Source organism: Chenopodium quinoa, unplaced genomic scaffold (assembly GCF_001683475.1).
Source record: "Chenopodium quinoa cultivar QQ74 unplaced genomic scaffold, ASM168347v1, whole genome shotgun sequence".
Classification (NCBI taxonomy): Eukaryota; Viridiplantae; Streptophyta; class Magnoliopsida; order Caryophyllales; family Amaranthaceae; genus Chenopodium; species Chenopodium quinoa.
Window position 1 is genome coordinate 2,611,012 of NW_018744821.1, and position 15,559 is coordinate 2,626,570.

Consider the following 15,559-nt stretch of genomic DNA (forward strand, 5'->3'; position numbering starts at 1 on the left):
CAAAGATTTTTGAGAAATGTAAGTATTACTTCTTAATAAGTTTAGTTTGTAGTGATATTTTTTTAATGAATGTTCATTTCTATTTTGATAAATGTTCATTTATATGTTAGTATACTGTCATTCACATATTAATAGATGATTAATATAATTAAATGTTCATTCATGGATCATGGTTATACACATATTCATTTCCTTTTTGATGGCTTTGTGTTTATTTATATATGTATTTTATGAGTACATTAATCGATCATTATCTTTCATGGTCTTTTTAAACTAATGTATGTTCACTAATATATTAATAGATGTTCATATCTATATTGAGTTTCGTAAATATGTTCATTTATGTATTATTAGTTGTTTATTTTGATATTAATAGATGATCATTTCCACGCTAATATATGTTCATTTATATTCTAATTAATAGATGTTAATTTTCATATCGATCATCTAAAATTTTATACTCATCCATGTTTAAATTCATATGAAAATAAGTTTATTTCAACATTTATTTTTGCTCAAATCTAATAATACGGTTTTTTTTTATTTATTTTTTAATTTTATTAGTTAAACAACAATCGTGCATATAGTGAGTTATACCACAAAATAGCAAGGAAAAAAGTAAGGAAGATGACAACAAGAAAGAAACCAATAAGGCATGGAGTCACCGATCAACAAGAAGCAGTAAGAGCCTGTTTTCTTCAGCTTATTTTCAGTTCAGTTTAGCTCCAATCAGTTCAATTCAGTTGAATTTCTAATTTTCTCATAAAATATTCAGTTTAATTCATCTTCAATCAGTTCAGTAAATTAAAACAGGCCCTTACAAAAGCTTGAATTTTTCGAATTTGGATCAAGAAGTTCATGGTGTTTTATAATACATGTGGAATTGTATTGTATAATTTAATATCCAATTGTTCAATTTTTGGTGGTATACAATTTCATTTTGATTTTATTAAGAATGAAATAAACTTTTTCTATTTCCCAAGTACTACTATAAATAGTAATCTAGAAACACAAATACAAAAATATAATAATTTGAATATTTCATGTCATATATTATCATAATTGAACATATAATAATTATTTACAGAAATGAATATTTAATACTCCTTCCGTTTCATAATGTTAGTCCCATATACTATTTTGGGCGTTTCAAAATGATGTACCCATATTGAATCTATTCCTTTTCTACTTTATTTTATTTTCCTAATTTGGTCTTATAATTTCTAATCCCATTAGTGGATTGATGACATGACGGTAATTAAATATTCTGATTGGTCATCAATCCCATTAAACAAGCATTGTAATTGATGTTTTCCAAATAAAAAAATCACATCATTTAATAAGATAGAACTAATTAAGCAATTTTTGTACTAAAATGTAAGATTCCAAATATTATTCATTCTCTTATTTATTTTTTTTGTGATTGATTCTATATGGGACTAACAAAGTGAAACGGAGGGAGTAATACAGAAGTGAACATTTACAGTGATAAAAACGAACATTTTATATGTAATTCAGGACTGAAAAAACAACCAAAATGACATCATTAGGTAATAGTTGGGGTATATGCAGTTGTAACTACTTCGGGGTATAGGTAAAAATTTGTAAAAGTTGCGCAAGATGTGGGCTTGAGAGTTGAAGCCCAATCGAGAACCCTAGACCAAAGAAGACAAGGCCTCAAGGAAGCTTCAGAAATTTAGCCACCCAGTCGAGCAAGTGGTCAAAGTGAAGACCACTTAATTAAGCGGGCCAGATTGCACGGAGCTTAGCCTGATCTATGTGTGTTTTTTTCTCAAATGCCTAGATTTGAGCCACTATGTAATTTTTTTTTTTTTACGAGGTATATAACCTACTGCAAGCTTGACCCCAAAAGGCATTAAAATGGTTCAAATAAAACTGTCAAATTGTGAAGAAACAGAATGTTGGTTTAAATGTACATTCCTTCTGTCATATCTTACAAAAAAGGAAAAAAAAAAAAACCAAACCAATGGCTGAATATTTTATTTAGGAAAACTTTACACTCAGAATAGATGTTACCCCCAAGCCCCAAACATCTTCTCTCAAGCAAATTCACACACAAACACAAAACACCGATCCCTCAGCCAAAAAAAAAAAAAGAAAGGAAAAGGGCATCTTCAAATTAATTAAAAATAAAAAAGGAAGAAAGACCCTTATGAAACACCCAACCTCTCACGGATAGTGTCAAAAATTGATGCAGCTGCAGTATTTTGTGAGAAACTCAACCTCAACCGACCAAGCAGCTCACTATCTTTCGACTGAGAAGCAGCATCTGCAGCTTCTTTTGCCATTCCAATCTGAGCATAAGCCTGAGGAGCATAGAAATGAATCAGAAGATAATTTAAAAGTTGACACTGGTTTCAGATCACTTCACAAAAATGAGCATTTGCTGAATGTCCAAGCTTTTAACAAAATTGTATGGAAGAATAGCAAGAACACAATTCAGTTTACCTCAGCTCTTTCTCGAAGATCAATAAGTTTTGGAATATATTTCAAAGCTTCACCTTTTTCATCTGCATCAATGCAGGCCTCAACAAAGGGTTTATAACCTGAAAGGTGCAAGCACAATGCAAAGCTAAGTTTAACATCAAGAAAGATTAGGCGATTCGTTAAATTTACAGCTTGAATGGTGCAAGTATAACTTCAGGTCTCAATATTCTTATCCCTTAAATAATAAAATGATAATTTACTGACGACTTAAGAAACAAGTTCAGGAAGAACAAAATTCTAAAGAAAAACGCAATAAAATTGGCACAACTGCAGAAGAAAGAGCATGCCCAAAAAAAAAAAAAAAGAAAAAAAGAAAAAGGATGTTTTGTGAATGCAGCTAGCCAGAAGGTTTGAATGAAAACTTTAGCCACAAACCAAAAAAAAGGTAACATAAACCTCACAAAAATTTACCAGAGACCTTACACCTACACATACTCTAAATAAACACGACCTTGGTTCAACGGTTCAACCTATAACCAACTCCCATTTCAAAAAGAAGACACATTTTCGTTAAACTGGACGCTCATTGAGGCAGCCGAAGACCATCACAAAAATCGTTGCAACTGAGCACATTAATGAACTGGTTATTGGCATAGTTATAAATTATTCCAAATATCAAGTATAAATTTACATTTTTATCCACCTTCCCAAGGATTTTCTTCAGAATCAAGTGAGCATATTAATAAAATGGATCATGTAGCAATCTAATAGGAAGAGAGTAAAATAGAACCATTGACAACTATTAGGGCATGTTCTGAATTACAGAACTGCCTGACCTGAGAACTGATTGGAGCTGAACTGAATTGAATATTTTATGAGAGAAGGAAATTAGGAACTGAACTGAACTAAAGCTGGAGTAACAGGCCCTTAGTCTCCAGGGTTTTAAACAGGTTACTCAATGGAACATTAGCACATATTAAAACATATAGTGAAAGCTAAAATGCCTACCAATTGGTGGTTTCTTCTCCTTTGAGAACTTCTCCAAGGCATCCCAATCTCTTATTGTAGCTAACGCAAAAACTTTGAGCCAATTCCATTTTTTATCAGAAACCTACCAAGTAGCCATGACAAGTAAACAAATAAATTAAAGCTATAAGCCAACAAAATATAGGGAAAAAGATTGAGCACATGTCTATTCCTGTTAACATAAAGGGTGAAACAGATGATAAGACTACATAGTACATACCTTGAATTCAGTTTTCACCTTCATAGCAGCTCGATGATTTCCAAGCACAATGCATGTCCGAATGGTGTCACTGATACTTGAATCTACAAATATTGCTTGCTTTGTGGATACCTCAAGCTCATGTTGTATTCTATTACAATTGCAAAAAAATCATAAATAAAAGGACAAAACATGTAAAATAATCAATCACCATGCATTCACCAAGAGCTATCATTCAGTTATAAAATGAGTTTTTTTTTTTTTTTAAAAAAAAAAAAAACACACACAAGGTAAGCGCTTAAAAAGATATCTCAATTTTTAACTGAGTGGGTTTGTAGATGGCTTTCTTACGATACAAAAAGAGAAAATATAAAATAGCTGAGAACATAAAGAGCAGGAAACAGTTGCTTAGGCAGTGGATTTAGCACACTCAGTTAATATACTCCCACTTGTGGAAGTACAGTTTTCATTAGCTATCTCACGAAGAGAAGCTAGAAAAAGTTACAGGGTGAAACTGATAAACTATATATCCATTTGGCTAGTTAATCCCTCATTTCCACATATTAGAGATAGCTGCCAGAAAAGATATAAGTAAAATGCTTGCCCTCATCCCCAAGATTAGGAACACATCTTAACACTCCCCCTTTTTGTTCTCACATGCTTAAAATCTAATAGCCCTTTCTACAGGCATCAACTGAAGAAGAAATAACGATAAATGAGTAAAATAAGGGCAAATTAAAAACTGAGGTATACCTCAATAATTTTGCATGTTCTTCAGCAGCTTTTGATTCAAAATTGTGTTCCTTTGTTTCAGCAAAAAGATCACGGGCCTTCTCAATAAGTTTAATGCGTGGCCCATGAAGTGGAGAGCCCTTGCTCGCCATAGGATTCTTGCTTACTTCCCAAGATTCCTTCCATAAAAGAAATGCAACTTCCTGCAAAAACAGACACATTCTAGAGCTTTATAACTTCAATTATGGATGATACAAATGTCCTATGGACTCCCATACATAATGTCAGAATTTTGCGTGCCTAAAGTACAGTATAGTACAGTTGGGATGGACTGCACTGCATTGTAAATGAGTACTAACAGCCCAATTTTTAATGTTGTGCACATAAGCATCAGCACCAGTATCCGCCAAATACATTTAAAATATTTGAAGTACACCATAAAATATATTATCCCAGTGCTACAAGCCTACAAGAGCATTAAAAGTAAAGAGAAAGTTTTAAGTAATACACCTAAAATCATAAGAGCTTAAAAAGAAACAGAAGACTAATCTAGACATGCGTGTAAAGTGAAAAGGGTCATCACATCTTTCCCCACTCAATGTAAAATTATAAATAGGTAATCTATTTCCCTTTTTTTTAAGAAAGTCAGACTGGCAAACACTGTAAATTTGTTTCCTCAAAAAAAAAAAAAAAAAAAAAAAAAAAAAAAAAAAAAAAAACTGTAAATTTGGTCAACCAAACTGCCCATAGTGTTCTAAGCATTCAAAACTACAAAGCATATAAAATTATGAGTTGTTTAATTTAAAATATTAGTCCAATGAAACAGAGAAAAGGAGGTATTCAATTTCTCAAGCATGAATAAGCAGTAAGTTTTCATTAGTACCGCATTCAAAGTCTTTTCAATGACCACTTGATATTATTAACCTGCAACTTAAAGGACTCATTATACTATGTACATGATAATTTTTATAATTCTTAAGGACATTGTCAGATATTGCTAGATATGCGTGGTTAACTCTGTTCAAATGTGATGAATTAACATTTCCATTATTTTTTTTCCTTTTTTTTTTTGTCAGGGGTGTGTGTGTGGGGCAGGTACGACCATAATGAGAGAGATACAGAATCTATTAGTGAAAAAGACAAACAATACTATCACCAAGCTGCTTTTAAAGAAAGTCCTGCCTTGAACGAAGTATAAGAATATCGATGATGCAGCCTTACTAATGCAAAAACAGAAGTTTCCAATTGGCTTTAATTAAATATACAGCAGCTATCTGCTATTTCCCGTAAATAAGCCATACTAATTTAGACCATAGCAAATAGTCAAAGAACGTTGAATCTTTTACTCTGTTGGGAATGAACATTACTATATGATACAACAAATTGTTTCAAGTAATATATGCAGGGCCCATAATCCAAATTTTATCATTAATCTCGTCTACTCTTTTAACCAACAGCAAACATTAAAACATCAACATGTACACAAACAAAACGTACCTGCAGTTGTCCAGCTGATAGAAAAAAATCCTTCAAGAATTCATGATTATAACACCTGCAAAGCATAGAGAAGCAAATTTTAATAAAAACATACACAATTCTGGGCAAGATGTTTCTTGACAGGAAGGCAGAGAGGCAAAAGTCATATATTAGATAGTTGCAGAAAAAAGTCTTATACCAATAGTTGCAGAAAAATCAAAAGAGAATAATAGATAACATTATGCAGTACCTTGAGTACACTATAAATAAATCCCTTGCCAGAGGTTTAGCTTGTATTGTGCCAAAGAAGTCCAATGCTGGCCTCTGTAACAAAGATGAGCAAAACCAACCATAAAATTCAACAAAATATGCCACACAACTGAAGCCTCATCAGAACAGGCCCTAGAATAAACTTGATAGTTAATACTGTATAACATACTTTAACAACATCTATAAGTTACCTTGTACCAAATGTGGAATAGAACAAAATAAACAAGATCAGTATCCTCACTTTCAGTAGATTTGGTCAAAGCTGAGTCTTCCTCTCCTATGCTTAATAGCAGTGGAACCTAAACAGGAAAATATAAATTAAGGTATTTTTATAACTATTTTTTGGATAAGAAAAATATATAGAACATCACAAACGCAAACCCATAATAACATTTGAAAAGAAAAAACCTGTTTAGATGAACAAGGCTCATGCTCAACAAGAGCAGCAGCCAACTTTCTGCGGCCACTTTTATCTGCATGCTCAGCTACTCTTGCGTAGTCTATGCCTTTGCATATCTTCAACTGAAAGTTGTACAAGCACTGATTAGGAGTTGCTCAAGAGCTCAACTTAAAGATAGGAAGCTATGAAGAAACAAACCTTGTCAAGTAATAAACTGAGGAGAGCTGAATCAGGCATTGCAAATGAACTTGTTATCTTTGTACATGCCCAATGCATTATAACCAGCTCCTAATAGAATTGGAAATCAGAACAAATCAGCAAGACAAACCTTCCAAGTGCTTGATGAGTACAATCTAAGATTTAGCCTACAAAAGCTTTCTTATACCCGATGGATATGATCTATAATTTTAGCATGATTCACCAGTGACCAAAAGATTAGACATCAGAAAATCATCACTCAGTGTGTTTAATGTGATAGTGCCTCAAAGGACTAATTCATTTTGGCTATAAAGCCTACTTTTGCTCACATCTATTGTCAGGTATAGGATAAATAACACCCTAAGAACTTATTTATAAAAAAAAAAAAACCCTTTGCAGGGGCAGCAACATACACAGCTGGAGGCTCATCAACAAACATCCAAATTTTTATTCATCAAAAAAAAAAAAAAAACAAACATCCAAATTTCACTGTTTTTAATCAGATAATCTTAGGCCCAATTCACACTTCCCTTTCAATTTTGAAGCTCGAGATAATCATCAACCTCTAATAATATTGTATGAAGTATTTGTTTGAATGCTCTTACACCAAAAGGAGTTGCATGCCATCATTTAAATCCACAACAGGAAAGGCAATACTCACCACACAATAACCCATAATAGTTTAGTCACAATGCTTGTCATTCATTCCAAAAAAAAAAAAAAAAAAAAAAAAAAAAACATTAAAAAATTGCATACGGCACCTGATTCAGGCTGAGGTACTCGGACAATTTCAGAGCCAAAAGATGATGGTGGGCATTAATCAAGCGAGAAATCAAAACTGGTGCTGTTAGATCCTGCAGACGATAATTATATTCAACAGGACTTCAACACAACTGTGCCTGACTTCATGAATAGTAACAAGTACAGGTATTACTAATAAAGGCATTACCTTGTATTGTTGTATACTTAGAGGGATTCCAATCTCAGGGCTGCGCACAGCATTCAATACACGCAAGGTTTTACACATTTCTTGAAAACGATCACGAGGAACATTGCTGTCAAAGCCAACTGGATATCATTACCGAGAAACAATCAGAAAGATAAGAACATTGTCTCTAAGTGATAGCACATGCACAAAACAAATCTCTCTGCATTGTCAACCAGTAACATGACATTATCCCAGTCACCAAAATTTTTAAAAGAATTAAACCACAGAACTGGATAAGAACAAGAGGATAGCTTGTCAGGGAAAATAGAAGGGATATTCCAATTATTTAGGCATAGTTACAACATGCAGGAATAAAGAGAAATTTAGACCTTATCTCCCAATTAGTCATAATCGGCCAAAGGAGATAAATGAGTTCCTCCAGAAAGACTGAAAATGAACTCCATAGAGAAGTGGCAATCAGTTAAAGCTGCCCAATCGTCCTTTTATATAAAATTTTAATTTTCAGGTCTTTAATCATGCTTATAGGGTTCTTCTCCCATCTCAAATCAAAAAGAGGTTGTGATATGTCCATCAAAAAGAGAACTAATTAAAGTCTAATCCAGAGAGAGAGAGAGAGAGAGAGAGGATCTCATAATCAAAAGAAGAAGAAAACTAATTGGGACATCTATTTAAGGTAATGTGATTAACATAGTGGGACAGAGGGAGCATTTATAAGAGAGAACAATGGAGGGGATGGCAGGTGGGGAAGGCAGGTGCAAGTAGATTCTAGACCCTACAGGTCTACAGTGTACATCAGAGGAAATCAAGAGAAACAAATCCTACACTGGATTAAAGATTTTCTTTCACCAAAGCATCACATTAGAATTTGAGAAGAAGAAAATTTCTTCGCAAACCATTCAGAGTATTAGCTAAATAAAACTTTATGCACCCAGAGATTCATAAACTCACCAACAAAAAGCTTGCCCATAACTAGCAGCTCTCAGCAGCGTACATTGACGTGTAACATCAAATTCATAACCTGCGGCATCAATGCATGCTTCGATTGCCTCTGGTAATGATGATCTTATCATTCTCAAATTTTCATCAGCCTGTCAAATGGTGAAAATAAGGTGAAAAGATTAAGGTAACTTGACATACAAGACGCCCGCATAATTACCACTCATCTTTGCTTCTAAATGGCAGGTATTCATAAGCTTTTAGATCAGAGTACTATAGCACAAGACTAATATATGATGATCGTAAATCATCGATAGTCAAATTAAAATTACATATCAGTGATTGTAATTTCAATTAATATTACAAATTTAAATTATTTTAATTTTCATATAAGTAAAATCTATTTGAATTGTGCTTTAAAATTGGATCCATATGGCGCATGCTTAAATAACCAATAAAATAGATTTGTTGTGAATATTAAAATGTCTCTTAGGCATCAAATGAGCTTTATATATTAAACTTTGATATGCAGAATTCGTATATGACCTATATTTGAATTAACATACTTAAGAGTAAAATAGGGAGTAGCAAAGTCAAGCCAAATATATGTATAGACAAGCTAATCGGAGCAAAAGATGATCCATCTAACAGAAATTTCCCACAGAGATAAAAATGAAACCAACGTCACTAAAAGCAGTTCTGAAGGTACAAAAATTTAGTGAGATACCTTGGCACTACGCCTATCAAAATGATCCAAAGCATCATACAACAAAGCTGCAGGGGTTGTGCTTCCTATTTTAAAGATAGACACCATAGAATCAGGAACACGCTGGAGAAATTCCATATTCGTGTTGGAAAGAACCCTTACACCATCACATTCTGATATCAATATTATTGGTTCATCATAATAGTAGCGTACTGGATCTCCATATGGGCCCACCATCACAAGAGCATCATCCCAATACAACAATACACTGTCCAGTCCACACCAAGCCAACTGTTCTGGAGGAAGAGCAGACTGCATAGAAGGGAAAATAGAAAAAGACATCAATGTGGGGACCCAGAGCCAAATTTGGAAAGTCAAACTTAAGAGCGAGGGCCAAGGAGCATATATAAGTGTTTCCCATCTTCGCCAATATAAAGAAAAAACTATGCAATTAACTTGATTATCAAGTGAATTGTACACATATTTAGGACACAATGTCCCAGCAGAGAATAGAGGGAAGAGGAAGTATTGTGCACATAACTACATAACTTAGCAATATGGTTTTAAACCATATATCCCTATCCAATCAGAAACTGCTTAGCAGCAAGAAAAGCATGATCCATCCGGAAATAATATCAACTCCTTGTCTACCCTAAATCCAACATGTCTCACTTCAAAACAATACAGAACATATAACATTTTACACTATCGAATTTCCCTCCACTAACACTGAATACATTCAACTAACTAGCAGCCTCATAACACAGGAATAACCAGTCCCTTTACTCTTGTCACTTTTTAAGCCCTATGACATAACTTCATCTTTGATATTGTGTAAAATTAATATTGATTTCTGTTCCTTATTATGTCCTTTACTATCTCTCCAATTTTCCTTTCACTAACACACTTAGTAAGTTATCATTTATCCCTCACGGTGATCCCCAACTATCTCCTTTCTCATCCAGTTTTCCAATAAACAAAGTACAAAATGACATATATTTTCCACCTGCTCTTTCCATCGATAAAATTAATCCTCCACCATCTCCTTTTACATCAACTTCCAATAGTTCCAAAATAAAATAGCACAAAAATTGACTCACAAAACAACTCTCCCAAAACTTTATGCAAAAGCAAAGTGTTGCACAAGTATCATTCACTTTTATCCTAAATATTACAAATTGTAACACATATTGCAAGGAAATCCAATCAAAGAGACTTAATACAAATCAGAAGACAGAAAAAAAAATAAAAATAAAAGTGTGTTCCGGTATCATATCTACTTCTCATATAATATCAAAATGTTATGAGAAGTATTAAAGCTCTATTTCTACATAAGCCATGCAATACAAAATAGTTGCAAACATTTACTGAAATCTCAAAACTTTCTATCCGTTTCACTATAAATTCAGAGTCGAGCATAAGTTACAAATTCAGCCCAATTTAAATTCAAGCTCAACTTAAGCTTGGTCAAAGTTGTTTTGACTTTTGAGTAATGTTATCAGCCAAGTTCAAGCTCTGCTATTCTCATTATTACACCTTAGATAAGATCTTTACTAAAGGAGCTTATGCAAATTAACAACTTTAATGATGGATAAGGCATGTACATGTTTCAGTAACACCTAGTATCTCTTCTGTGAAGTTACACTGGAGAACTAAATCTTTATGAAACGGCAAAAACAAAGCATTTAACACCTTAGCTAAATCAATTAAGAGACTAAATAACAAGGTCCAAGACGGGATGCACTTCATCAAACCAATGAGATAATATCTCTGAATCGACTCTACTATATGAAATGGAACTGAAACCAAGAAAAAAGGGGGTGTGGGGAGAATAAGTTGAATGATCATTTATGGAGCACTATGTGCACAAGATAAAAGGTCAATGTTCTTGGTTTTATCAGTTTCTTATTTTGGACCTCCAGTTATAGTGATCTCAACTTGAAGCTCTTTCCAACCTCCAACAAACATCCTATTCTAGTTCTGTGTGTGTTTGTGTGTGTGTATGTGTTTCTTTTTTTTTTTTTTTTTTTTTTTTTTTTGGGGGGGGGGGGGGGGTGTAGTGAAACTGAAGTGGACAAATGGAGACAACATCACACTAACGGACCTATGCAAAGTATGCACCCTAAAGCTAAAAGTCTAATAATTCATGTCGCTTCCCAAGAATTATTTAGATAGTGTACAAGATGTACATCCAAAAAAATAATGTGAAACAATCAACTAACAGCTTAAGACGTATATATATATATATATATATATATATATATATATATATATATATATATATATATATATATATATATATATATATATATATATATATATATATATATATATATATATATATATATATCCTGTTAGCCAAGATTGTCTACACAAGTAAAGGTATTCTGCATAGCCTAAGACCTCATTCCTAAAGCATCATTTCCACAAATCATCTAAATGGTGGTTGAACAAAGATAAGGTTGTTGTATTTTAAAACATGCAATTCAACTAATTAAGCAATCTCACCATATTTACTATAACTTCCAGAGAAGTGCAACTTCCAACACTTTTGTCAACCAAGCAAGTTCACCCATTTTTCTAGAACTTCCAAATAAGTCTTAACTTCCTACGTTTTTGCCAACCAAACAACTTACATCGAGTAATTCTTTGTCAAACAAAAGAACACTAAGTCATCAGGAATAATAAAGTCTGCAGATAGATAACACTTACAATAAACATACTGAAAGCTCGAATTTTACGAAAACAATAAAACTAACCTCGCAACTATACTCGAAAATGATGCTAGCAAAGTCAGAGGTAATAACCAAGAGCCTCCCATCATGAGTAAAGGAAGCCAAATACTTCCCATCCCTCGAAACCACCATCTTCTGAAGCGGGCCAACTCCAACACCCAACTGTTGCACCCCATCTTCATCAACCAACAACACATGATCACCAACACCAAGCAACACCTCCACATTCCCAGACATGGTATATTTCGGGTCGATCACGGCCACACACAACGGTGGATCCTCGAGGCCAGGATCAGCCATCTTAACCACACCCTTATCCGAATCGAAACTCGAAAAATCCGGCACACAAAAGAATTGAAACCCTTCATTCATACACACAACCCCATTCCCCCAAAACACACAATCCACCACACTCTGCTCAAAACACTCCTTCCCTAACGAAAAACTAGGTTCAATCAACTCAGCATGAATATTATACCTATAAACAGTACCATCTTGAACAATACAAATTAGGGTTTGATCTTCGGTCCACGACATACCAATCAATCGACCACCAGGGTTTCTCCAGACAGTTTCTGCAATCTGATTGCCGGCGGAATTGAAGATTCGGAGTTTCCGAAGAGCTGATTCAGCGTAAAGCTGGACAATCTTAGAATCGTCGCGAATTACGGCGATTGGACCGCCGAAAGGTGCGCAGGCAACCTTGTTACGATTGAGATCAATGTGCTTCCATTTCATGGAATAGATTTCGGGTTTCCGGTAGAAGCGATTGTAGAGGAGCTGCCATTCTGCTGCAATGGAGACTGCTGCTGCCATTGATGAAGAGGAGAGAGGAAATTCGCCGGAATAAGGAAGTTTCTGGTGTCGTCGTGTTATTTATTCAGTTCCATTTACCTCGAGTGAATGGAAAGAGATGAAAAGAGAGAAAGAGATATCAACGTGTTACGAAGTAGTACTTTACTCCGTAATCCGTATTAAGTTTGATTGTACCCTCTCCGTTTTTAAAAATTTGCTCCACATTTTTTTTCTGGACGTTTTTAAATATTTGTTTCATTTCCTTTTATAGAAAAATTTTACAATATTTAACTCATTTTTCACATTTGATGGACCCAACATAATACTCTCTTTCCTCCTATTTTTCCACTACTTTTGCTTTTTACAATTTTTTATTTTCTCAACTACCCCACTACCTCCATATTTTATTACTTTCTCCAATTTCTCCTAAAACTCCGCGCATGGAGAAATGAAGCAAGTATTTAAAAACAGAAAGAGTAATTTAACATGTAAGAGTATCATCACTCATGGTATAAAAATTTATACCAATAAGCTAAATTACGGTCCCTAAACTATACCATTAGTTGCACATTTGGTCCCTCATCTTTGAAATGAGGCAAATTAGTCCCTCTGACACCCTTGGCTCACCAATTCTAGTGGAGGAAAATCTGAGTCTGTAAAGTTAAGGGATGTTTACGGCCAACTAAGCCAAAGTTTAGGGACTTCTCTCGTTGAGTCAGCATTAGTTTAGGGACTGCACTTCTTTTTGCCAAAAGATTAAGGAGTTGTATGCTTACAAGAATATTTTCAGTTGAAAAAATTGGTAATTTGAAGATTAGAGGCTCTGCATTTAATTCTAAAGGATTGTAATAGCAAAAATAACCAAATTCCAAATTAGTTACAAAAAACTAGCCGTTACACACAAAAGTGGCTATATATATATTGATGTTGGTAGCCATTAAAACCATCAGACTATTAAGCAAAAATTCTTCCAAAAGAAAAAAAAATTGTTGCAGTAAAAGAAAGCTCCTGCCAAGGTATCTACTCTGCAATACAATTAGTAATTAAGGATATTTAGGAGTTGATCAAAATTAGAAGATTTAAGCAATATTAATATGTTTATTGATGACAGGCAATGTCTAGATGTAGCAATGGATCAAGTGGAAGAGGTCAAAGGTGTCATTGTGGTCTAATAGTATCAAAGACAAGGTTCTGGACCAAAGATAACCAAGGAAGAAGGTCACTAAATTTTACCACTTCATTAATTATATAATGCCAACTCATACCAAGGTCCTTAAACTTTGATTTTTTTTTTCTTTTGCCACATGGGCACTGTAGTCCCTAAACTATGGTGACTCATCATTTTTTCACCAGAAAAAATCATATAAAGGTGGCAGAGGGACCAATTTGCTTCATTAAAAAGATGAGGGACCAAAATGCTACAAATACAATAGTTGAGGAATCGTATTTATGCTTAACGCTCTCTCTCTCTACCACTTTCTCACTCCTCCATATTGTTTATACTACAATACAATATACTTTCTCCAAAAATCACCTCACTCATGGTATAAAAAAAGTTTATCACCACACTTTCTCTCTCATATATGTATTAAGTATACAGTTAATAATTTAATTATAATTATATTTTATTTTATTATTGGAAATAACTAAGGTTTGTAAAGTTAATTAAATAAAATAAGCTATTTTGGTACCATGGGATGGTATATACCATTTCATGGTATACTTTTACACCACCATTGTAGTAAAAATTATCATATTATTCCATTTCATTAGTGTTGATGCTCTTAACTAGTGTTCAACGCAGGCATTGCTATTTTTATTGTCACTAAATTATAATAATAAAATAACAATAATAAAGTAGTTTTAAATAATTTTTGCTTTTATTTCTAATATGTATTTATATATTTATGTGCATAGATAGTGTTTTGGGTTATTTTTACCCCCTTTTATAGACAAATGAGAGGCCAACAAGTGGCCCAATTATAAGCCGACACGTGACATCCTGCTCAGCTAAATAAAGATCAATAAGAGCATGACACGTGGCCTAAAGAGAGGTATCAGAAAATGAAGGGCTCAAAGCCCATTAAGGAAACATGCCTAGCATGAAGGAAACCCTAATACACGTGTTAACCACGTATAGGGCAGCCAATCTTCCTAGGTTATGAAACCCTAGGAGCATGATCTCCCACTTCCCTATAAATACCCCATCATTTCATGATGGAAAAAAACAACACACAATTCCCAAAGGCACAATGCCCAAAATATGCTCTCACTTCTCTCTACTTTCTCTCTATAAAATTCCGTTTTCCGGTCGCTAACTTGATCGTCGGAGGCGGATCTCCGGTACACTGGAGATCCGTTGTATTGCAGGTGTTCAGGCCGTACGAGCGTTGCATCCTGGATCTGTCTCCCGCGGGAATCCTTACCCCCCTTTTGGGTTATCCAAAAAATGTCCGAAACATTTGATGTCGTCTGTGGGGAGACACATCTGGAATGGCACTTAGCCATATCTGATTAGGGGATTTTGCTCCCACCAATCGGAATGCGCCACGTGGGCCAATCAGGTCCTGCCAAGTGTCCCCCAGTTGGACATCTCAGGGCTTTCCACGTGGCACACACTTATTCGTCCACCCTGGACTTATTATGTCATGACACGTGGCATACTCCATGCCTAATGGAGAAGCCGGTC

General features: G+C 34.3%; 1 protein-coding gene across 1 annotated transcript; it reads right to left on the reverse strand.

Moving 5' to 3' along the window:
* Window positions 1-1,873: 1,873 nt before the first annotated feature.
* Window positions 1,874-12,891, reverse strand: LOC110704180 (protein VACUOLELESS1-like). The gene is made up of 15 exons (XM_021881969.1): window positions 12,100-12,891; window positions 9,362-9,652; window positions 8,647-8,786; window positions 7,699-7,804; window positions 7,511-7,603; window positions 6,750-6,839; window positions 6,560-6,673; window positions 6,343-6,450; window positions 6,132-6,205; window positions 5,903-5,957; window positions 4,427-4,608; window positions 3,695-3,824; window positions 3,457-3,559; window positions 2,470-2,567; window positions 1,874-2,327 (listed from the first exon to the last, which is right to left on the reverse strand). The coding sequence occupies exons 1-15, from the start codon at window positions 12,889-12,891 to the stop codon at window positions 2,172-2,174; spliced, it is 2,532 nt and encodes an 843-aa protein (XP_021737661.1). The 3' UTR covers window positions 1,874-2,171.
* Between the last annotated feature and the right edge of the window lie 2,668 nt (window positions 12,892-15,559).